At 36.5% G+C, this 25,782-nt stretch overlaps 1 protein-coding gene across 1 annotated transcript in view; it reads left to right on the top strand.

The window, feature by feature from the left end:
* Positions 1-24,889, top strand: part of LOC101897481 (methionine--tRNA ligase, mitochondrial) — a 44,828-nt gene extending 19,939 nt beyond the window's left edge. Inside the window, exons 5-6 of the mRNA XM_059121913.1 lie at positions 13,749-13,943; positions 23,900-24,889. Of these exons, the coding sequence (XP_058977896.1) occupies positions 13,749-13,943; positions 23,900-24,414 (710 nt within the window). The 3' untranslated portion in view covers positions 24,415-24,889. The remainder of the gene's footprint in view (positions 1-13,748; positions 13,944-23,899) is intronic.
* Positions 24,890-25,782: the final 893 nt, after the last annotated feature.

Raw genomic sequence — 25,782 nt, 5'->3', positions numbered from 1 at the left:
TAAACAAATGATACGTGAGTGCATTTCAAATGGGTTTCGTTGGTTCGAAGAAATATGCCTCAGAATGTAAATCAAATGACAACAATAAAACAAACAGCAACAACACCAACATAACAATGCAAAATCATTGCAATTTTGTGGAAAATGATTTCAATCATGTACAAATTGTAATGTTTGTCGTTCTTGTTGTAAAATGTAAAATAACAACTTTAGATTTTAATGGGACAACATGGCATTGGTTGGTTTGGATGTGATCTTAAGTATCCTTAAAATTGAGCCAAGACATGAATATTGATTGAAACCGAAAATAATGGACATCGTTGCGGTAGGTAGTAAGAAGAATATGTTTGAAATGGAAATTAATTTTGGGAAATTTCTTAATGTATTTCAAACTCATGCAATAACATTACACAAAATATTCTGTACTGTCACTGAAGTTTGAAAATTAGAATATGGTATGCTTAACACGAATGCAAAAATAAAAAAATAAATTTTTGTCATTATGTTGATAGAGTATTACAATTTTTACATTAACACAAAGTCTAACGCCTCTAGGCAGAAGACTACAAGCATTTTTTATAAAACGCCAGAAGGTATTCTCATAGTAGGCTCGAAGGTCGTTCCATCAACGGCAGAAAGTCTTAGAACAGAGGTCCAGAAATTTGTTCCACAAAAAAAATGAAAGTCTTCCCAAAGCTGATCAGAAGTTCCTTTCACACAAGAAGGTGTTTAAGAAGATCAGAAGAATTTCTCAGATCAGAAGAATTTCTCCAAGCAGAGGCTAGAAGGATGATTTTCTGTAAGAAGACCAGAAGGATTTTCCAAGAAGACGTGATGGTATTCTCCCACAGAAGACTTAAAGGTCTTCTCACGTAGATGACACGAAGGCCGTCTCTCATAGAAGACATGCAGATCTCCTCACAAAAGACGTCAAGGACTTCTCACAGAAGACGTGAAGATCTTCTCTCATAGAAGACGTGACGCGACAGCCTTGTCATTGAAGTCGTAAAGATCTTCTCTCACAGAAGACATGAATGTCTTCTCTCAGAGAAGACGTGAATGTCTTCTCTCACAGAAGACGTGAATGTCTTCTCTCATGGAAGATGTGAAGGCCTTCTCTCATGGAAGATGTGAAGGCCTTCTCTCATAGAAGAGTTGAAGTCTTCTCCCATGGAAGATATGATAGTCTTCTCTCATGGAAGACATGAAGGTATTCTATCATAGAAGACGCGGCGTGAAGTTCTTCCAATAAAGAAGACGTGACGCATCAGTCTTCTCATTGAAGTCGTGAAGGTCTTCTCTCAATGTCTTCTCATAGAAGATCTGAATGTCTTCTCCCATAGAAAACATGAAGATCTTGCTTATAGAAGACATCAAGGTATTCTCTCATAGAAGACACGATGGTCTTCTCTCATAAAAGACGTGGAGGTATTCTATCATAGAAGACGGGACGGTCTTCCCATAGAAGTCGTGAAGGTCTTTTCATAAAAGAGTTGACAGTACTCCCTAATGAAAGAGTTGGAGGTCTAAAGGAAGATGTAAAGCTCTTCTCTCAGTCTTTCAACATAAGGTGCTTAGATGTGAAGAAGACCCGACAGTTTTCCCAAAAAGATCAGAGAGTTTTCTCACAGAATATCAGAAGGTCTTCTCACAAAAGAGCAAAATAAGTTTTCACAGAAGACCGGAAGGTCTTATCATAGAACATCAGAGGGTCTTCTCCAGAAGACCAGAAACCTTTTCACAGAAATCCAGAAGGACTTCGTACAGAAGTCCCAAAGTTCTTCCCAAAGAAAACCAGAAGGCCTATCCAAAGAAGACCAGGAAGTCTACTTACAGTAGACTTTTCACAAAGGATCAGAGGGATTTCTCACAGAAGTCGTGAGGTTTTCTCGTATAAAACGTGAGGTCTTCTCATAGAAGTCGTGATGGTTTTCTCTCATAAAAGACGTGAAGATATTCACTCATAGAAGAATTGAAGTCTTCTCACATGGAATACATGATGGTCCTCTCATAACAAAAAAAAAAAAAAAAAAAAAAAACACGAAGGTCTTCCTCCAAAGAAGACGTGGTCTTTTTTCATAGTAGACATGAAAGTCTTCTCTCATAGAAGACATGAAGGTCTTCTCCCATAGAAGGCGGGAAGCTCTTTAAAGTTGTCTTTCTGAACAAAAAGTCTTTTGGTCTTCTCAAAGAAGACCGGTAGGTCTTATGGAATACCAAGAGTTACTCTTGTGGCAGTTCGGTAGGTCTTCTCAGAGAAGACTAGGATAGACTAGATATTCTTCTATGTTTTCGCTGTAAAGAATAAAATGTCTTCTTGCTGAAGGTCTTCCTATAATAAATCAGATTGCCTCCTTTATGACCAGGTATCTTCTTATAAAAGATCTGAAAAACTTCTCATTGAAGATCTGTTATTTGTAGCATTTATAAATTTGTTTTCTCTTAGAGGCAAATGAAAAGGACTTCAATTAAATGAAACTCCCTTCTAGAGAAACTACAGGGTTGCCCATATTCGACGGACCTTTGGGCCCATTCCAATCGATGAGGCTTGTCCGCAGGCAACATTCTTTGCGTCAATTGAATTTTGTACGGGAACAAATGCAAATCAATACGAATAATCCGTTATAAAGTGGACCGAGCCATGCCCAACTGCTGAGAACGGCGTTTTTGGGATGTTCTTGGGGACCTCTCAACACTGGCTCGTACGGCAGCGATATTCTCGGCCGATCGCTTTGGTCGACTTTTATATGGCCTCTTCGGATTAGAAAGAGCCTTACCAGTCGAAAATTTTTCGTATAAACGCTTAATGGTGTTCTTAGAAGGCGCACTTCTCACATTTTTAATGTTTTAAAAGCACGCTGAGTTTTCATAATTGACTTCTTCTGTTGAATGTAAATTTCGGAGCGCTCGCGTGGCGTGTATTGGTTCATGGTAAAAATCTGCTTGGACTGACGTTTCAAACGCGGTATGTCATTAAGCGATGTGACATCTCTGTCAAAAGTTATGGCGTTGCCAGATGGGTCCGTCGAATATGGGCAACCCTGTATATTTTAAATGTTCCCAAAAACATTTTTATTCCATATTATGCAAACAAATGCATAACGAGTTTCATTTCATCCTTCTTGCAGTTATTAAAACATTTTAATATTTTTCCTTGAAAAAAAAAAAAACGCATATCAAAAACCACAACGAAATGTCCTCCCCCTAACACATTCCAGCAGCTAGTGTGCAAAGTTGATAACTAACCTGCTTGAGAAGAGAAGTATTTTAACCATAAAACTGAAAATTTCCAATTCCCCCTCCCCCAACCTTCAGCGACCACAATAATTCTAACACAATATTCAAAATGTAAATACTGCTTAAGAAGCGAGACAGCGAGAGACCACAAGGATCGAAGGTCCTTCTGAGAACAAGTAAGCAATCTGCATGGGAAATGCAAATGTATAACATATATATATATGTGTGTGTGAGTGAGAAGGAAGGGTCGCCATGGTTTACTTCGTGGCTATAGAAAACGGTCACCGTGCAAAAATAACGAATGAAAAAACACCACCTGGAATTCCTAATGAAGGTGCAAAAATGGAAATCGAAATCCTTGTTAAGTGCCAAAGAAATATTCATCATAAATAGCAACGGCCATCAAGAATAGCAGCAAAGCAATGTTATTGGTTTTGAAAAGGGACAGGATTTTGAAAAGGAAATGCTAGTCAAATATTCAAATACAGCTGCCATTAATGGTGGCGACGAGTGGTTCGAAGGGTAATGAAAAGGACCTGTTGGAAAATAATTTCCATGGATTAAAATACGGAACATCTGATGCAAATTCTAAAATTAAATGTTAAGAATGGAATTGTTGTTTGGTGAATGGTATTTTTTTTTTGACTTGAGTATTTTTATTTATCTAGGTGTTCAGTATTGGTAATAATAGACAATTGACAGTTATTTCAAAAGGTCTCTTAAACAGAACGAAATTTGTGCGAAACAGAGAAAGAGTTCATTACAGTTTATCCTTCAAATGATTTTCATGAAAACATTTGACGATATTTAATACTTTTTCAATTTTAGAAACAATTACGCAATACTATTTGTTTACCCTTGGAAATCAAAAACTTTTTTGTGAACTTGTCGCAATTTTAAATCACATTGAGAAGCAACAACAGCCAGCCACCTCTTCTAACTTCGAACAAATCTCAAATCTTCACCCAACCAACGTATGAGTTATTTTGATGACAATTTCAACATTTCCCATCACTTATACGCCCTGCCAAACAAACTTTTCTATTCTACTTTTCCACTTGCAAAGCAAAATTATAAAAGTTTTACAGCAAACTGAGTTCTCAACTTGGCAATGTGGAACAATGGAACTGGTAAACTGGTGTTAAGTTGACGCATTTTACACATCCTTTGATTTGTGTAACGAGAAATTGTTGCAATGAATAGAAAAAACAGAACATTCTAAAAAAAAACACAATTTCAATAAGATTTCCTTGTGCTAAGAAGTGCAGAAGTTTGTTTTGTTATTTTTCTGTGCATTCCTTGGCCTTCTTGTCGCTCAAATTTGTTAAGTAGGAAATTTGACAGTGGGCTCAAGCAAATCTCAACAGCATTTTTTTTTAAATGTAATCCTGGATTTTTAAAAAAATATCGTTTAAAGGACAAATCGTGATATTTTTTTTAAAAAGAACTACGTGAAAACAAACACCAACTGCGGACTTTGAAGAATATTTTTTCAAACAAACACCAACTGCGGACTTTGAAGAAAATTTTTTCAACAACCAACTGTAAATTTTTAAGAATATTTTATAAGGATAAATAGTCAATTTTTTTATATAGCACTATGTGTTGGGGTTATTATAAGTTTGATTGGGCCAAAAATTATGTAACACCTCGGAATATTGGTTTCCCACACAGGAAATTATATATGGATCTTCCTACCTCGCCGCTGAGTAAATTAATACCATGTTAATTTGTAATCACGCTACAGATCGTAATTACGGCCCGATCTTCACGAAATTTTGCATGGAGTTGGGTTATGGTCAGAATAGAAGCCTGCTTTTGAAAAAAAAAAATTGAAAAAAATGTCTGATTTTGCAGTGGCTCTACAGGTCGAAATTATACACAAATCGGCGCGGAAGTTAGCATGGGACTGAAGATTAAGACTGGGCAGAAGCCATCCAATTTTTATGGTCATCGGGTAATATTTAGTATGTGAAATCGACCATAACATTTGCGTTAAATAAAAGTCAAATTTTCCATTACACCGCGAATATTTTTAATCCCGGCGAAATAACAAATTGACAAAATGGTCAAAAATGTCGGAAATAGCATCAAATTTTTGGATAAGTAAAGATTTGTTCGAATTGGACACCTTTGGCACGATTTATGGCCTCAAACGGCCAATAAAACTGTCACACGCTGCCCGAATATTGCTCTGCGGTATTTTGGCCCATTCCCGGCGAAGCGCTTGCTTGAGGTGATCGACACTTTGGTATTTTTTTTAGTGCCAACCTTGCTTTCCAAAATACTCGAGGCACAATAGTCCAACACATTGGTATCCGGAGAATTAGGTGGCCATTGTGCACAGGAAATGAAGCGAGGAACCTCATTATGTAACCATTCTTGGGTGGCGCGTGCTGAGTGCGATGGTGCTGAGTTCTGTTGGAATAACCAAGGTCTGCGGCTAAAAGGTTTTCGTGCTCAAGGCTTTAATACATCCTCCAGAATATTTTCGCGATAATATTCGGCATGTATTCTGATGCCACGGTCGATTAATACAAGCGGAAATCGACATCGGCTGTTATGGCGGCCAACACCATCAGCATGGCCGGCGCTTGAGTTCTGTTGGTCAACCGGAGGAGCACATTTTGAGCTGACCTCTTTGGCAAGTAAACACGATCATTTTGATTGTTTACAAACTGCTGGACAACGAATGTTTTTTTTTTCATCGGGAAACCCAAATTCGTCAGTTCACCACTTTCGGCCAAGTGAAGCAACTCTTTAGCTCTTTTGAGTCTATTTTCTTTCTGTTGTGGTGTAAGTTCTTGCACTTTTTGGAATTTCAATGGCTTTACCACGAGCTCATTTTTCAATATTTGCCGAATGGAATATTGCGACATGTTCAGCTCAGGAGCCATTTTTCGACCACTGCGACGCGGGTTTCGATGAAGTCGCTTCTTTACTTTTCAAACCATTTCTGCTGATGTTGCTGTTTTCTTCCGTGCACGTCCTTGACGTCGGACTACGCTACCAGTATCACGGTAACTAGCGATGGTACGAGACACAAAAGATTTATTCACATTTAAATGCTGGAGTGGATAGTCACTTGTGGTTTTTCAGCCAAGTATAAAGAAATCACACTATCACGCTTGAATTTCAACACAAAAATTCTCACCAAAATGCTTTTGGACGCTTGTAAACAGTATAATGAACTGTCACTGGAATAATTTTAACAGCTGTCGGACGAGTGGCTTGAAATGACAGCAGTCTGAAGTTGGTTGAAGTTTTTTCATCTCACCCTGTCTTTTAAAAAATAACATCGATTCAAGTAACTATCGTCTACTAAAAACTTTGGGATTTTTTCAACAAGGACCAAGAAGAATATTTTTCCAAGGACCAACCGTATATTTTTAAGAATATTGTTTAGGGCCGATAATGGATTTTTTTGAAATTATTTCTCAAAGACAAATTGAACTATATGTTCACCCAATACCGAATTTTACCAAATACAAGACTATTTAGTACGTTTCGTGCACTTGCAGTACAGATTTCCAAAACCACCTTTTTATCACAAATTTACCAACAACAGAGATCCCAATAAAAAATTTCAGAATTCCAGTTACATCCGTTAACCAAAAAACCGAAATATTCTAAATCTAGTACCATTTAGTATATTTCGCAAACTTAGTACAGATTTCCAAAACCACCTTCATAAATCAAACTTACTTTCCAACCTTGATTCTTATACCAGGCTTTTTGCTCTATCCATTCACATAAAACCAAAGGGCACCATTTAAGAAGTTTAGTACCATTTTAGAACTTTTCGTAACCATAAAGGTCGAATTCCCAAATAACCATTGGTACATCTATCCTGCTTCATCAGTGTCTTTCACTCCAAATATTAGCTCATTCCTTTTCACTTAAACAAAGAATTGTTAGATAGAATATAGTTTTTTTAGGTGCCCACTGTAAGGAAATAAACATATATTTTACTTTGGCTATTCATATTATTGTTTCTGAGTAGAAAATACCCTTATAAGTGTTATTGTGTCACATTAACGGAACCATAACAAAAATATAAAACTAAACAATGAAAAGGACTGGAAACTTGTAAAGGAATCCTTTTTTAAGTTTAGTTTTTTTTCTATTTTTTGGTAAAGTTTTCTTTTTTCGTCCTTCCATTTCTTGTTGTACATCCAAAGAACGAACTATTGTTTGTGTCTTTGCTGCACGAATGATGGATACTTGTGTTAAAGTGTGTTTGTTGAGCAGAACTCTTGTTATGGGGTTTTATGATTTACTTGGTAAACACTATTCTGTCTCTAACAATATCTTAATTTATGTCAAATGTAAACGAGAGTGTAATTTTAAAAATTCCAAAAATTTCGTGAAGAAGTACTGGAATTTCAAATGTCATTCCGAGGAGATTTCATAGTTGAATAAAAAGGATTTAATTTGAAAACAAAATAGAAAGCAGTACAGTGCACTGTGGTAAAAAGTATAATTTTTTGGCATAAAGTCATTTTTTTTGGTTTCATATTTTGAAATTAAACTGAGTTCCTAAATGTAGATACCCATATTAGAAAAAAATATTTAATATCAATGCGGGTGACAGCCCTTTTTTGCTGGCGAGGTTTTAAAGTCAGCTGTTTGAAAATCACTTTGTTTTGGTACAACTGGCGGTAAAGATCAGCTAAGTTCAAGCGCTTGTGATTTGACAAAATTGAAAAAAAAGTAGAATGTGTAATTATCGAAAACATTAGTGCAGGTATGTAAAATTAAGACGAGTTGCCCTTTTTGTCATAATTATCTGTTGTTGTAATACTGTGAAATGTTTTGTTTATGTATAACTTTATATAAAATCTATAAATTGTAGTTGTGTTCCGTGGAGTGTAACTTGTGAATGGCAAAGCATTGCAAAAAGGTATAAATGCCAAGTTATTAACAAAAGTGTGTTAATTAATGAGTAACTAGCCTTTTTTGTTCTATTTTGTGCCAACACGTGTTTTGCAGATAAAAATGTGTTTGCCCATGCAGCGCTTATTGTAATTTGGAGCAGCAACAATCGCTCAGAAGATGCACTTGTGAAATATATGTTACAGAATATCAATAATATCAGTTTAAATAAAGACCAAATGCGTTTGATATCAAAACAAGTTAAAAATTTTGTTAATTATATAAAAAAGCATTTGCCAAAGTGCAACCGTAAATTAGAGCGATTTAAAATAAACATTCAAAATGGCTTAGCAAAAGTATAATTATAGAATGGATGAGTATGTTTCTCCAGATCACCTTGGGAGAATAAAAAATGTATACAAACCAAATTTCAATTCAATAGATTCATAAACAAAAAAGTTGGGTCAAATCGGCCAGATCGGCTATATAGCAGCTATATGAAATAGAGCCCCAAATCATATAAAAATTGGTAGGTCATCTTGGGAGAATAAAATATGTATACAAACCAAATTTCACTTCAGTAGCTTCATAAACAAAAAAGTTGGGGCAAATCGGCCAGATCGGCTATAAAGCAGCTATATGAAATAGTGCCCCAAATCATATGAAAATTGGTAGGTCGTTTTGGGAGAATAAAATATGTATACAAACCAAATTTCACTTCAGTAGCTTCATAAACAAAAAAGTTGGGGCAAATCGGCCAGATCAGCTATATAGCAGCTATATGAAATAGTGCCCCAAATTATATGAAAATTGGTAGGTCATCTTGGGAGCATAAAAAATTTATACAAACCAAATTTCAATTTAATAGCTTAAAAATTAGAGTTTATGCCAAAATAAACGTAAAAAAACCATAGTGCAGTGTCTAATTATGTTTCTTTAAACATTTGTTTTAAATTGTTGATAATAAAAAAGATATTGACAAATGAAGATCATGTATTTGGTTTTTGATTTCTAATTTTTGTTGGTGTAATAATTATTCTTCAATACATTTAATAACTTCCATTCACTAACTACCGCCTCTCCATTTTTATACTTTTACATCTGACATTAAAATTGAAACTCCAAACACTTCGAGTGTCAGTAAAATTAAAATTTATTGCTCGGCATCAACAGGCTTTTAAAAATTTAACGACGTAGTTTGTTTGGTTTTATGATCTGTGAAATGTAAACAGATTTCGTTTTTTGTTGTTGTTCTGATTCTAACCATTCAATTCTTGAAATACTTAGGAAGGATACATTTCGTAGCACTAGTCTTGGTAATGAAATTCGTACATTTCACTCAGGAAAATTTTCTCTTTGTGTGTCTGTGAGTGTGTAGGCGAAGAATGAAAATCACAGATCTAAAGGAATTGGTTTCAGCCTACCTCCTCTCCCCTGCCCTGCCCCTGCCCTCTTGTCTGTGCCTCATTGCCAATGTATTCAAATCACAACAAAGGTGATGATTTGAAAAATAGTCTTACTTTGTTCTAACGCATTGAAATGTGTTCCGATTCGATACAAATATCAAAGAATTGCTTGGTGAGGTCTTTGAGAAATTCTGTGTTTTGTGTGTGTGTGTGTGAGAGAGAGAGTTGAGTTTAGAGTTGTTTTATCTAGGCAAACATTTTTCCATTACAAAAGAAATTGTTTTGTGGTTTGAATTTTGAGAGTTTTTTCTTTCGGCGATTCAATTGTTTTCTTTTTGAGGTTTTCGGTGTATATTTGAGTTTAGTTGTCGTTTACAGGGTGATATAAAAAATAACTGCAACAAAGTCAAACGCCATAATTTTTACATGTTTTTTAAATTTTATTGAATGAAAGCAAAAAATGCAAAACTTGGTCAACGTTGGCACGGTTTTATGGCCTTCAAACGGCCAAGGAAACCGTCACACGCTGCCCCAATGTTGCTCTGCGGTATTTTGGCCCATTCCCGGCGAAGTGTTTGCTTGAGGTGATCGATACTTTGGTATTTTTTTGTACCAACATTGCCTTCGAATTGGTCACCTTTGGCACGAATTATGGCCTTCAAAGGGCCAATGAAACCGTCACACGTTGTCCGAATATTGCTCTGCGGTATTTTGGCCCATTCCCGTCGAAGCGCTTGCTTGGGGTGATCGACACTTTGGTATTTTTTAGTGCCAAGCTTGCTTTCCAAAATACTCCAGACACAATAGTCCAACGGATTGGTATCCGGAGATTTTGGTGGCCATTGTGCGCTGGAAATAAAGCGAGAAACCTCATTTTGTAACCATCTATGAGTGGTGCGTGCTGAGTCCTGTTGGAATGTCCAGGGTCTGCGGTCAAAATGTTTGCGTGCCCAAGGCATGCCCAGAACATATTTGCGATAATATTCGGCATTTTGTTCTGATGCCACGGTCGATTAATACGAGCGGGGAGCGACCATCGGCTGTTATGGCGGCGTACACCATCACCATGGCCGGCGCTTGAGTTCTGGTGGCCAACCGAAGATTCACATTTTCAGCTAACCTCTTTGCAAAGTAAACACGATAATTTTGTTTGTTTGCAAACTGCTGGACAACGAATGTTTTCTCATCGGAGAAAACCAAATTCGTCAGTTCACCACTTTCGGTCAAGCGAAGCAACTCTTTAGCTTTTTTGAGTCTATTTTCTTTCTGTTGTTGTTGCGGTGTAAGTTCTCACACTTTTTGGAATTTCATTTTTCAATATTTGCCGAATATTGGAATATTGCGATAAGTTCAGCTCACGAGCCATGTTTCGGCCACTGCGATGCGGGTTTCGATCGAGTCGCTTCTTTCCTTTCCGAACCATTTCTGCTGATGTTGCTATTTTCTTCCGTCCACTTCCTTGTCGTCGGGTTACGCTACCAGTATCACGGTAACGAGCGATGGACACAAAAGATTTATTCACATTTAAATGCTGGAGTGCTCTAACGATAGCCACTTATGGTTTCCCAGCCAAATATAAAAAAATCACCCTATCACGCTTGAATTCCATCACAAATAATTTTTTTTTCTGGAAAATTCTCACCAAAATGCTTTTGTAGTCTTGTAAACAATATAATAAGGTGTCACTGGAATAATTTTAACAATTGTTTTACGAGTGGCTTAGACAGCAGTTTGAAGTTGGTTGCAGATTTTTCATCTCACCCTGTATGTGTTAGTAGATGTAAGATTAGGTTTACGGAGATTTGTGCTTTTAAGATACGAAAAGTACTGGGCAACATAAATTCAGAATTTTGCTGAAGTGAACATTGTACACTTTGCTGATATTAATTTTTCTAATAATATGGTCCTTTCAGTACGGACCAGCATATACATGCTCCCTACTCTGCACTAATAATTAACCTTGGAAATCCATACCAAAATCCATTTTTCTCCCCTCCTGGATAAAACAGCGCTGTCAAAAATTTTCAAGCAAAACATATATTTTTAGTTCTACCATCAGCACATTCATGAAAAATAATTGATTGAATTGAAAAGATATGTTCACTTGCTGGCGTAACTTAATTTTGCACTATGTGTTGGGTGCTGCCGTGTGTGTAATTCATTTGGTTCTCCAAAAAGCCATCAACTATCCGAGTCCTTGCTCCCTTCCATTTAATTTTTTCCATCAAAATTGCTGAGGGGCGTAGAATTTTAGCAGGTAAAGAACACCATTCTGGGTGGGTACCATCACCACAACCAACAACAATAACACAACCATTTTGTATGGGGAGCTCTAATATGCCAGCACTTAGCAATCTAAGTGATTTGATTGAATGCTGGCGTATTTTGATGAGTTTAGCTATTTTGTTAAATTGAAGCAAATTGACGACGATTTGGTTTGGATTTCATTTGCATTTTTGGTGGGGCAAGGAAATTATGTATGTATTCCGATCTCATAGGCTATTTTGAAAAATTAATTTTCATGAAAATCATTAGACCGTTTTAGAATTCTAATATAAATAAGAATAACTAATATTCTGTGACTTAACTCCAAAACACATTAGAAATTTTAAGAAGTATGAGGTCTGTAACGTGAATCATTGGTATCAATAGAAAGTTTATGTCAAGTATTATTTTTTGCCTTCATAATTTATAAAAAAAATATTATCCAGGGAATCCAAGCTCTCAGTAGAAAATTAATGAATTGAACTATACATTGGCAAAAAACAAGTAAAAAAGCAGCAAAGTTCGGCTTTTGGAAGGAACTTGAAAGTTTTCAAAAAAATTCCGTCGGAGAATAACGCTCAAATGAAAACCGTTATAGGGGGGCTAAGGTGTGGTCCTGCATAAGTAATTTGTGTCATAGGCTGTAGTAACTGTTCCGAACTTTATATACGAAATTTGAATTCTCTTCTAGGGGGTAAAGTATTCAGGAGGAACCCCATATGTGGATTTTAAAACAATTCCATTAACATTTTTTGCTAAAATCGTCAAAATACCGAATTATGAGAGGGGGGGGGGGGGGGCGTTTTATGGGTGGTATACGATATCGTGGACCTATATAGACAATTGTGAGGATTTTCAGACAATTCTAAAAATCACAAAATACCGAATAACGCGAGGAACCCCTATATACCGGATATAGGGGTTATATGATATCGTGGACCTATATAGACAAATCTCTTCCAGGGGTCACAATAATGAACATCGGGGGTACCGTTAAATGGTGTCTATACTATATCGTGGACCGATCAAGCCCATCTTCGGACTTGACCACTTCGGACCAAATCAGTTTCAGGACATTTGGAGTCGATTAAGCGATGTCCGTCTGTCTGGCTGACTGGTGCGCAGGATAACTCTTGAAGGGAGTGTCCGATTTGGTCCAAACTTGGTACATCGGTCCACTCCTTCTGGTACCTCCCCCACAAAAGGTCAAAATAATTTACCGCATAGAAAGATAACGGATAATCTTATTTTGCTCAAATTTGTTTGCATTACCGCAAGATCGAGTGCGAGAACGGGAAAGATTCGACTACTTCTTCTAGTACCTCGCCCACAAAGGGCCCAAATTTTGAATATCTAAAACGCTCATAAAAAGGCAAAATATACTGCAGATTCTATTTAAATTTCACACATTTCAACATTTTAACCTCATTTACAAAGGTCAAAAGTTTGAATAAGATGGGATATATCGGCCCACTCCTTCTAATGCCACCTTCCCTACCACGGGTCAACATTTTGAATAATAAATTATATAAAATGTGAAATTAGAGTTATATTTTCTTTCAAATTTCACACTCATGCAAATATTTCTACCAACATAAGAAAAGGTATGAAGATCAACCTAATACGACACAAGATCTACTAAGGAGATATTATATATCGGTCCTCTCTTTCCCATTTTCTTAGGTCGAATATGTCAGAAGTAGAAAAATCTGCTCCGAATCTGAGAATATCTTTTTTAGTTTTAATTCTCTGTAAAAATATATTATTGTCGAATTTAAATATGTCGCTTCAATCTTGTGTTGAACAATTTTTGTTACTGGCATAAATTATCATTTATTTATTTATTTGTATACATTCGTTTTTTCCTATCTATTTTTGCTTGTATTAAGCAGTCCTCCAACAGAACATTTTCATTAATATTTTGCTTATGGCACTTCTCTCTGCTTCCTCGTTGTTTTTTTTCAGATTATAGCAGTGTTAAGGCAATGCGAATATTAAATGCTGAACTTGCCGACACCATGGGCAATCTGTTATCGCGGGTCTGTGCCAAATCCTTGAATCCACGACAAATCTATCCACGTCTGCATACAGCACAACTGCGCGATATTATGAAAACGGAGGCAGCACAACATTTGCTAAAATCTCTGGAGCAACTTAAAGGTAAGCCTTTTCTTCTTCCTAGCATCGTGAATCTCTCGTTCTCGTTTTTGTTGTTGTTACTGTATTGTATTAAGTGGTGGTAGTTTTATTGCATTTGGCTGATTCTCTCTGCCCTGGTACCGTAGTGGCATAGATACTTTAAAGCCGTTCATTCGTTAGCGGTGTTTGTCGGCATCGCTGGTTTCTTGAGTAGATGAAAAATTACATTTTGTTGGAAGACGGGGTTTTTTTCCAGAACTATTATTACCCACTGAAGAACATCATCCTGATTGCCACAATCATCATCATCAGCATCGTCATCATCCTCATCGTCGTCTTAGCTAACCATCATTGCTTGCACTTGGCTGGCATCCTTATTGGGTTTTGGAGTTTTTCTTATGTTCGGTCTACCAGGAAACATGCTTAACCTTCCTTAGTTAACGTTTTTTTATTTTTTCTTGTTGTTACGCTAGTGCCTCGCACTCTCATCATTCATTAAAATTTGATTAGCAATCATATTACTTGAGAGATAAAGTAATTTGTGTTGTTGTTGTTGTGTTATTGGTGGTCTTTCTCACTCTCCGTTGAACTTTAACGTTTCACAGTGGCCAGGCGGCCCTCCTCAGATCGTGGGAGTCACCAGAGCTAGCTGGTTAGTAATTTCCCAACATAAAAATAGATTGCGTCTGAACACAACATTGTGCAGCTAACCAAGGTCGTTGATGTTGTGTTTTTTTACTGATTCTTTAACTGTGGCCACTCGACAATATATTGCTGCTTATTAGCGCCCCCAGAAGTTATTGTTTTCCATTTCCTTTCATTAGCGTAATATATTTCTGAAAAAGAGGAAATTATTATATTAAAATTAAATTTTAATAGATTCATGCAGAATTATTGTATTGCACTAATGCAGGACATAGTGAGAGTGTTAACAATGGGCAGGGAATATGCGTGGGTTTGTGGGTAGGATTTTTAAGTTAGAAGGGAGTTTGTTAAATATTTTAATAAGTCTACCGAACTCATGAACCGAGTCCCAAATATAATTCTAAAAAATTTGTAAATTAGAATCAATGTTTTTTCAAATAAAAAATTTGAAACAATTCCGTTGAATAATGTTGCTAATATCATCAAAATACAGAGTATCGGGAGGTACCGTTATATATGGGCTATACGAAGACGTGGACCTGTACAGACAATTGTCTGTCATAGGCTGTAGTATCCATTACGAACTTCAAATACCAAATTTGAAACAATTCCGTTGAATAATGTCGCTAAAATCATCAAAATACCGAATATCAGGAGGCACCATTATATGGGGGCTATAAGAAGACGTGGACCTGCACAGATAATTTTCTGTCATAGGCTGTAGTATTAATTACAAACTTCAAATACCAAATTTGAAACAATTCCGTTGAATAATGTCGCTAAAATCATCAAAATACCGAATATCGGGAGGTGCCGTTATATAAGGGTTATACGAAGACGTCGACCTGCACAGACAATTTTCTGTCATAGGCTGTAGTATCCATTACGAACTTCAAATACCAAATTTGAAACAATTCCGTTGAATAATGTCGCTAAAATCATCAAAATACCGAATATCAGGAGGCACCATTATATGGGGGCTATACGAAGACGTGAACCTGTACAGGCAACTGTCTGTCATAGGCTGTAGTATCCATTACGAACTTCAAATACCAAATTTGAAACAATTCCTTTGAATAATATCGCTAAAATCATCAAAATACCGAATATCGGGAGGTGCCGTAATATGAGGGCCATACGAAGACGTGGACCTGTACAGACAATTTTCTGTCATAGGCTGTAGTATTCATTACGAACTTCAAATACCAAATTTGAAAAAATTCCGTTGAATAATGTCGCTAAAATCATCAAAATACCGAATATCGGGAGGTACCGTTATATGAGGGCTATACGAAGACGTGGACCTCTAAAGGCAATTTTCTGTCATAAGCTGTAGTATTAATTACAAACTTCAAAAAACAATTTTGAAACAATTCTGGTGAATGATGTTTCTAGTATCATCAAAATACCGAATATCAGGAGGTGCCGTTATATGGGGGCTATACGAAGACGTGGACCTGTACAGGCAACTGTCTGTCATAGGCTGTAGTATCCATTACGAACTTCAAATACCAAATTTGAAACAATTCCTTTGAATAATATCGCTAAAATCATCAAAATACCGAATATCGGGAGGTGCCGTAATATGAGGGCCATACGAAGACGTGGACCTGTACAGACAATTTTCTGTCATAGGCTGTAGTATTCATTACGAACTTCAAATACCAAATTTGAAAAAATTCCGTTGAATAATGTCGCTAAAATCATCAAAATACCGAATATCGGGAGGTACCGTTATATGAGGGCTATACGAAGACGTGGACCTCTAAAGGCAATTTTCTGTCATAAGCTGTAGTATTAATTACAAACTTCAAAAAACAATTTTGAAACAATTCTGGTGAATGATGTTTCTAGTATCATCAAAATACCGAATATCAGGAGGTGCCGTTATATGGGTGCTATACGAAGACGTGGACCTTCACAGACAATTTTCCGTCTTAAACTGTAGTATCCACCAAATACCAAATATGAAACATTTCCGGCGAAACATGTTGCTTAAATCACCGAAATACCGAAAATAGGGAGGTGCCGTTATATGGGGGCTATACGAAGACGTGGACCTGCACAGACAATTTTCTGTCATAGGCTGTAGTATCTATTACGAACTTCAAATACTAAATTTGAAACAATTCCGTTGAATAGTGTCGCTAAAATAATCAAAATACCGAATATCGGGAGGTGCCGTTATATGGGGGCTATACGAAGACGTGGACCTGCACAAACAATTTTCTGTCTTAGGCTGTAGTTTCCATTTCGAACTTCAAATACCAAATTCGAAACAATTCCGTTGAATAATGTCGCTAAAATCATCAAAATACCGAATATCGGGAGGTGCCGTTATATGAGGGCTATACGAAGACGTCGACCTGCACCGATAATTTTCTGTCATAGGCTGTAGTATCCATTACGTACTTCAAATACCAAATTTGAAACAATTCCGTTGAATAATGTCGCTAATATCATCAAAATACCGAATATCGGAAGGTGCCGTTATATGGGTGCTATACGAAGACGTGGACCTGTACAAACAATTTTCTGTCATAGGCTGTAGCATTCATTACAAACTTCAAATACCAAATTTGAAACAATTCCGTTGAATAATGTCGCTAAAATCATCAAAATACCGAATATCGGGAGGTGCCGTTATATGAAGGCTATACGAAGACGTGGACCTGTACAAACAATTTTCTGTCATAGGTTGTAGTATTCATTACAAACTTCAAATACCAAATTTGAAACAATTCCGATGAATAATGTCGCTAAAATCATCAAAATACCGAATATCGGGAGGTGCCGTTATATGAGGGCTATACGAAGACGTCGACCTGCACCGATAATTTTCTGTCATAGGCTGTAGTATCCATTACGTACTTCAAATACCAAATTTGAAACAATTCCGTTGAATAATGTCGCTAATATCATCAAAATACCGAATATCAGAAGGTGTCGTTATATGGGTGCTATACGAAGACGTGGACCTGTACAAACAATTTTCTGTCATAGGCTGTAGCATTCATTACAAACTTCAAATACCAAATTTGAAACAATTCCGTTGAATAATGTCGCTAAAATTATCAAAATACCGAATGTCGGGAGGTGCCGTTATATGAAGGCTATACGAAGACGTGGACCTGTACAAACAATTTTCTGTCATAGGTTGTAGTATTCATTACAAACTTCAAATACCAAATTTGAAACAATTTTGTTGAATAGTGTCGCTAAAATCATCAAAATACCGAATATCGGGAGGTGCCGTTATATGAGGGCTATACGAAGACGTCGACCTGCACCGATAATTTTCTGTCATAGGCTGTAGTATCCATTACGTACTTCAAATACCAAATTTGAAACAATTCCGTTTAATAATGTCGCTAAAATCATCAAAATACCGAATATCGGGAGGTGCCGTTATATGAGGGCTATACGAAGACGTGGACCTGCACAGACAATTTTTCGTCTTAGGGTGTAGTATCCATTTTGAACTTCAAGTACCAAATTTGAAACAATTCCCGTGAATAATGTCGTTAATATCATCAAAATACCGAATATCGGGAGGTACTGTTATATGGGGGCTATACGAAGACGTGGACCTTCACAGACAATTTTCTGTCTTAGGATGTAGTATCCATTTTGAACTTCAAATACCAAATTCGAAACATTTCCAGGGAATAATGTAGTTTAAATCACCAAAATACCGAAAATAGGGAGGTACCATTATATTGGGGCTATACCAAAACTTGGACCTACATGGCCCATTTTCAATACCAAAAGTCCTGCAGACATAATATATATTTGAGTAAAATTTTATCAATCTACTTTATTTCGTTCGGAGGCTAGAGTGATTTCCACAGACGTACGGACGGACGGACATCGCTAAATCGACCTAGAATTTTATTCTGATCATGCTGATTGACATAGAATTGTTTGGGGGGTCTAAAATGTATATTTCGAGGATTTACAAACGGTATGACAAACTTAATATACCTTCCTTACTATGGTGAAGTGTATAAAAAATCGAAATGACAAAGAGGGCCTAACACTTGGGACGGAATACGTTTTGAGGTCATTAATACGTCTTGTGCACATCGAATGATGTTTCCAACTTTATTGTTGTTAGTACATCGTAATTTCTATCAAACATAGATTAATTTCGGAGATGGATACAATCGCCCCACTCCTTCTGGTACCTCTCCGACTGATGGTAAAAAAGTAATTACGAAAATAATTTGCATAATAAAAAGCAAATGGCATCTGATTATACTCTGATTGATACTTTGAACGTCTTACTTATTTTAAGTAGCCTAAGGTTAGGTAAGAAAATTCAAGAAAAAGGTCGACTCCCCTCTCCACTACAAATGGTAAAAAATTTTGAATATATATAACTTTCATCTCGGTTATTTTCCTTATTCTTCGTATGTCTCAATATTTCTACCAACCATAGATCTAATATGTATGTGGGACTCATCGGACCACACAGTCCGGTATACCTCCGCAAAGCTCGTTCCTTCGTTTGCACAAAGAGTGAAACTCATTCGAATTCGATCGGAAGCGCTCCCCAATAAGGAAGGCTGCCAACTTCGTATCGCCCATAAGAAAGAAAACTTCACTATTCCAACAGTCTTAAAACAGCAAGGGTCCCTGTGTCGGGAAACCTATTGGGAAAGATTGTTTCCTACTTTAATTGGACTACATGAAAGACTAGAGGATCCCAGTTTTATCTGGCCTGCAATTAGAAATTGTTTCAGTTGACCTAAATGAAGGAAGTGAGGTTTGCCGTATCCAGTGCGCCCATCCGGAAGTATTGCAGCTGCAGTACGCCAATAGGTCTTCCTGCCTTGGGTCGCCTCTGACCTCTGCTTAAAACAGGTTATGATGAAAGGATGCTCACTTCATTGCATACTTACAATAAGAACGGTTTCCTGCTTTGGTCCCTGTTAGTCTATAGCCAAGGAAGGAAGGAAGGACTTGCCTACAGTAACCATGATATTCCACCTTAGCTCTAGGAATAAAGTCGTTCAGTTTTAGCTCGCCTATATGGGAAGTTCTTTAGATCGTCTATACATATGTTGGTTCAGCTAGCTCGTGATGAGAGAATGCTTCAACTCTCTTATAACTAATAGAAACTGTAACATTTTGTCTGCTTTTCAAAACAAGAACGGGGACTGGCACTAAGAAAAACAAGTAAAAAAACATTAAGTTCGGCCGGGCCGAAGTTTTAATACCCTCCACCTTAGGGTGAAGGAAACATTAGAAACATGGGAAAATGTGGCAAAACCAAGTACTAACTACGATGGCTACGTTACATTAAATGCCCGAATACTACGCAACAAAACTAAAAGCGAATATTGGTTAAGCAGCTTAAATGTGCTCCCGACCACAGCTGACCCGCAAACCAGACCAGAGCCGTAAAGTAAGGTGTTCGCTAACAATGTTGTTCGTTCGTTTATTTTTTATTTATTGTAGCTGTTTTATGTTAGTTTTCGTTTTTTTTTTGCGAATAAAAAAAAAAAAAAAAAAAAAAAATATATATATATATATATATATATATATATATATATATATATATATATATATATATATATATATATATATATATATATATATATATATATATATATATATATATATATATATATATATATATATATATATATATATATATATATATATATATATATATATATATTTATATATATATATATATTTATATATATATATAACTAGCATAACAACAAAAAACTGAAAGTTCTAGCATGTCCTGAAACAAAGCTTCAAGTATTAAGGCGCGTCTAAAACATTTTCAAAAAATTAAACGATTTTTTAGTAAATTTCACTGACTAACCTACGAATATGGCACGAATTTCCACAACGAACTACCTTAAGATTCTCAGGATAACATTCGATTGTGGTACGAAAAGTCCCAACATTCGGTGAAAGATTTTGAAGGAGGAACAAATTCATGAAAAAATCAAATCTAATCAAACAAAATTAAAGCAACATTTGTGTTCTCCCTCTCTCTCTCTCTCTCTCTTTTAAAACACACATACATATTATTCGATGACTTATTTCCTATTAATAATGAGTTTTTTTTTTTTAAAACACTACCACTTTATTTTTAAATGATTAAAGAAAATGAGTATAACAATTTATCATGTAATGGCAACACTGAGTTTTATTACTTTCCAATCTAAAAAATCTCATCGGGTGCCTAAAAGTATGCTTTACATAAATCACTTTCATAAAACAACAACCGTTTAAACACATTATTAGTTACAAGTGGTCGTGAAGGAGTATTGACATAAAAAAAAATGTTTCTCTCGTTTCTATTTTATTCCGTCTCTCTCTTTTTGCATTTTTTTTTCTTTGATTGCAACTCATATAAATCATATTTACTATGAACTAAAACATCTGTTGATGGCATATTACAATATTTGATACATTTTAATTTATTCTTATTCAGTTTTTTTGTTCTCTATTTTTATAATACCACTACACTCGGTTGCTTGTCTCGGTAATCAGATTTCATTTTTATTCGCAAAGAAAAAAAATAAAACGAAAACAAACATAAAACAGCTAGAATAAATAAAAAATAAACGAACGAACAACATTGTGAGCGAACACCTTACTTTACGGCTCTGGTCTGGTTTGCGGGTCAGCTGTGGTCGGGAGCACATTTAAGCTGCTTAACCAATATTCGCTTTTAGTTTTGTTGCGTAGTAGTCGGGCATTTAATGTAACGTAGCCATCGTAGTTAGTACTTGGTTTACCAGCATCATCATCATCACCGTCATCATCACTAACTTCGTCATCATCATCAACACCGTCAATAACACCACCACCTCCAATTATACCAACACATCATAGAATCTTTGTTAAAGGACATTAAATTGCTTTGCATGCACTTTAAACCCGACTAACCGGGAGCAGCTAGTTCCACCGGCATTAATTCAATCACTAGCTTGCATTTTTACTCACGCGCACACTACCACACTTAGCCATAGTAAGCCAGCTACCATCACGCACACACACACACACACGATAGCATACCATACCACATAACCAGCCAACAATTCATTCATTCATCCATCTATCCACTCAACTACCCATTTCAGGCACTGCAGCTATTCATTTTGAACCAACCATTCAGGCAGGCAGCCATCCAATGCTGGTTAATAGTTTGTTTGTTGTTGCATTTGTTGTTCTCTGCCACTGTTGGAACATCAAACCAATTACAATAATTTCCATTAAATTCATATTCTTCCTTTAAAGATATTTGCCCAGGCATCACAGGGGGATAGAGAGATTAGATTGGTATAAAGAAGAAAAAATTAATAAAAAAAAATAATTTTAAGAAAGCCTAAAGTTTTTGCCTAGGAATACATGAAGGATGGACCTGAAGCTCTTTTAATAGAAGACATGAAGCTCTTCTAATAGAAGACCTAAAACTCTTGTAAGAGAAGACCTAAAACTCTTCTAGGAGAAGACCTAAAACTTATCTAGGAGAAGACCTAAAGCTCTTCTAATAGAAGACCTGAAGCTCTTCTAATAGAATACCTGAAGCTCTTCTAATAGAAGACCTGAAGCTCTTCTAATAGAAGACCTGAAGCTCTTCTAATAGAAGACCTGAAGCTCTTCTAATAGAAGACCTAAAGCTCTTCTAATAGAAGACCTAAAGCTCTTCTAATAGAAGACCTAAAGCTCTTCTAATAGAAGACCTAAAGCTCTTCTAATAGAAGACCTAAAGCTCTTCTAATAGAAGACCTAAAGCTCTTCTAATAGACGACCTGAAGCTCTTCTAATAGAAGACCTGAAGCTCTTCTAATAGAAGACCTAAAGTTCTTCTAATAGAAGACCTAAAGTTCTTCTAATAGAAGACCTGAAGCTCTTCTAATAGGAGATCTGAAGCTCTTCTCATAGAAGTTCTTCTAATAGAAGACCTGAAGCTCTTCTAATAGAAGACCTAAAGCTCTTCTAATAGAAGACTTGAAGCTCTTCTAATAGAAGACCTGAATCTCTTCTAATAGAAGATCTGAAGCTCTTCTAATAGAAGACCTGAAGCTCTTCTAATAGAAGACCTGAAGCTCTTCTAATAGAAGACCTGAAGCTCTTCTAATAGAAGACCTGAAGCTCTTCTAATAGAAGACCTGAAGCTCTTCTAATAGAAGACCTGAAGCTCTTCTAATAGAAGACCTGAAGCTCTTCTAATAGAAGACCTGAAGCTCTTCTAATAGAAGACCTGAAGCTTTTCTAAGAGAAGACCTAAAGCTTTTCTAAGAGAAGACCTGAAGCTCTTCTAATAGAAGACCTGAAACTCTTCTAATAGAAGACCTGAAGCTCTTCTTATAGAAGACCTGAAGCTCTTCTAATAGAAGACCTTAAGTTCTTCTAATAGAAAACCTGAAGTTCTTCTAATAGAACACCTGAAGTTCTTCTAATAGAAAACCTGAAGTTCTTCTAATAGAACACCTGAAGTTCTTCTAATAGAAGACCTAAAGCTCTTCTAATAGAAGACTTGAAACTCTTCTAATAGGAGACCTAAAGCTCTTCTAATAGAAGAACTAAAGCTCTTCTAAAAGAAGAACTGAAACTCCTCTAATAAAAGACCTGAAGCTGTTCTAATAGAAGACCCAAAGCTCTTCTAATAGAAGACCTAAAGCTCTTCTAATAGAAGACCTAAAGCTCTTCTAATAGAAGACCTAAAGCTCTTCTAATAGAAGACCTAAAGCTCTTCTAAGAGAAGACCTGAAGTTCTTCTAAGAGAAGATCTGAAGCTCTTCTAAGAGAATGCCTGAAGCTCTTCTACGAGAAAACCTTGATCTCCCTTAATGGAATTATTTTTAGTCTAAGATTAATATTTTTCTTCATTTTCCAAACTCATCACACCTCTCTCCCTAAACTTGCGAAGTTTTTCACATTGTGACGTGACAGCTCATAAAATGTAATAAAAATTAAGAAAAAATATAGGAATAAGATAAACCACTAAAGAAGTTTTCTTTAAATAATAACAATTCCTTTCTTTTCTCTCTTTTTTTTTTTCTTGGACGATCGTCGCCTTTGCCCCTCTCTCTGCACTATTCTTCGTGACATTGCTGAATAAAAAACGACCTAATGACAATGGTTCCTCTGCTATTGGCCGGCATTCATTCTATGCTGGTTGGTTTGGTGGTGGTGTCCTAATGATTATGTCACTGCTGCTGCTCCTGGTCCTAATGATGATGATGATGGTGACAATGCTGGTTGCTTCTATTGTGGCAAATCTTAATTTTGTCATTCATTCCCATTTATTCATGGCAATCGTCCGCGTCATTCCATTGGATTTTGTCCCACGGCAGAAAAATGTGGCCAACACTATGAGGATAAAAATTTTTATATGGCCGTAGACAATGTTATGTCAGCATTGCATGCTGCAAATAGTTTCTTTGAAACCTCACGGCCTTGGGAGTTGAAATTGAAAACGGTGACAGAACCGGCGAAACGTAGTCTCCTTTATCCGCCAACTGATGAGAATGCCCTACGGCTGGAGACAATCGTTGCCATGACCATGGATACGTTGCGTCTGAGTGGCATTGTCTTGCAGCCCATACTGCCGGGTATTGCTGGACGTATACTGGATAAACTGAGTGTGCCTTGGAACCAACGCCTATGGAATAATTTAGATGATCATTTTGGTCGTATCGTGAGGAATGAATGTGAGCCACCTATAGAGGCAAGTTTAAGTCGGGCCGATGCTGTACTCTTCCGGCGTATCTATCCTCAAGATGAAGATGTAGATCGTAAGGATACCGTAGCTCCAAAGAAGAAGTCAAAGAAAGCCGAAAAGAAAGATAGTAAAAAGATTGCTCAATAGTGCCGTAACTATGATGACTTTGCGATGAAACCGAGATTAATGATATTTAAACCAAATGCTGTTAGCCTCCCCTGTTTTGGATCACCTACTCTATTGTATTCCCGATGTTGTTGTTCTCCACAACTACCTCCATCTTTCCCTTAAAAAAAGAAGAAACTAACGCAGAACAATAGCATTTGTTTATATTTATTGCTTAGTTTCTGTTATTATTATTATTTTTATTAATACTTATTTTGAAATTCTTTTACTTGTTTCTTGAGAATGAGTTGATGAAAAGAACTGAGAAACACCTTCGCACCGCGTCGTCTTTGGATGGTCGTGGGTTGGTGTTTCGAAGAGAGATAAATAAAAGGCTGCGTGTTATCACAACGTTGCACGTAAATGTAATCAATTTTGTGAGTGTGTGTGTGTTCAAATATGAAAATTAATAAAGAAACATTAAATTTCCACTTAAGTGGGATATTTTATTAATCGATTTTTGTGTGTGTGTGTGTTTTTTTGGGGTATATTAACTTTAGAGAAGACCTTCAAGTCTTCCATTAGAAGATTGTTTAAACTTCTATGAGAAGACCTGAGAAGTATTCTATGAGAAGACCAGAGAAGTATTCTATGAGAAGACGTTGAAGTCTTCTATGAGAAGACCTCGAAGTCTTCTATGAAAAGACCTCGAAGTCTTCTGTGAGAAGACCTCGAAGAACTCTGTGAGAAGAGCTCGAAGCCTTCTGTGAGAAGGCCTCGAAATCTTCACTGATAAAACCTCGAAGACCTGAGTAGTCTTTTATGAGAAGACCTACAAATCTTCGTTGACTGAGAAGACCTGAGTAGTCTTTTATGAGAAGACCTACAAATCTTCGTTGAGTGAGAAGACCTCGCAGTCTTCTATGAGAAGAACTCGAAGTCTTCTATGAGAAGACCTTGAAATCTTCTATGAGCAGACCTATAATTCTTCTATGAGAAGACCTCAAAGTCTTCTATGAGAAGACCTCGAAGTCTTCTATGAGAAGATCTCGAAGTCTTCTATGAGAAGACCTCGAAGTCTTCTATGAGAAGACCTCGAAGTCTTCTATGAGAAGACCTCGAAGTCTTCTATGAGATGACCTCGAAGTATTCTATGAGAAGACCTCGAAGTCTTCTATGAGAAGACCTCGAAGTCTTCTATGAGAAGACATCGAAGTCCTCTATGAAATGAGAATGAGCAATAAGACCTTCGAAGTCTTCTATGAGAAGACCTCGAAGTCTTCTATGAGAAGACCTCGAAGTCTTCTATGAGAAGACCTCGAAGTCTTCTATGAGAAGACCTCGAAGTCTTCTATGAGAAGACTTCGAAGTCTTCTATGAGAAGACATCGAAGTCTTCTATGAGAAGACC

The sequence above is a fragment of the Musca domestica genome, unplaced genomic scaffold (assembly GCF_030504385.1).
Source record: "Musca domestica strain aabys unplaced genomic scaffold, Musca_domestica.polishedcontigs.V.1.1 1, whole genome shotgun sequence".
Lineage (NCBI taxonomy): Eukaryota > Metazoa > Arthropoda > Insecta > Diptera > Muscidae > Musca > Musca domestica.
The sequence above is the reverse complement of the archived record's forward strand: the minus strand, read 5'-3'. Positions and strand labels throughout refer to the sequence as shown.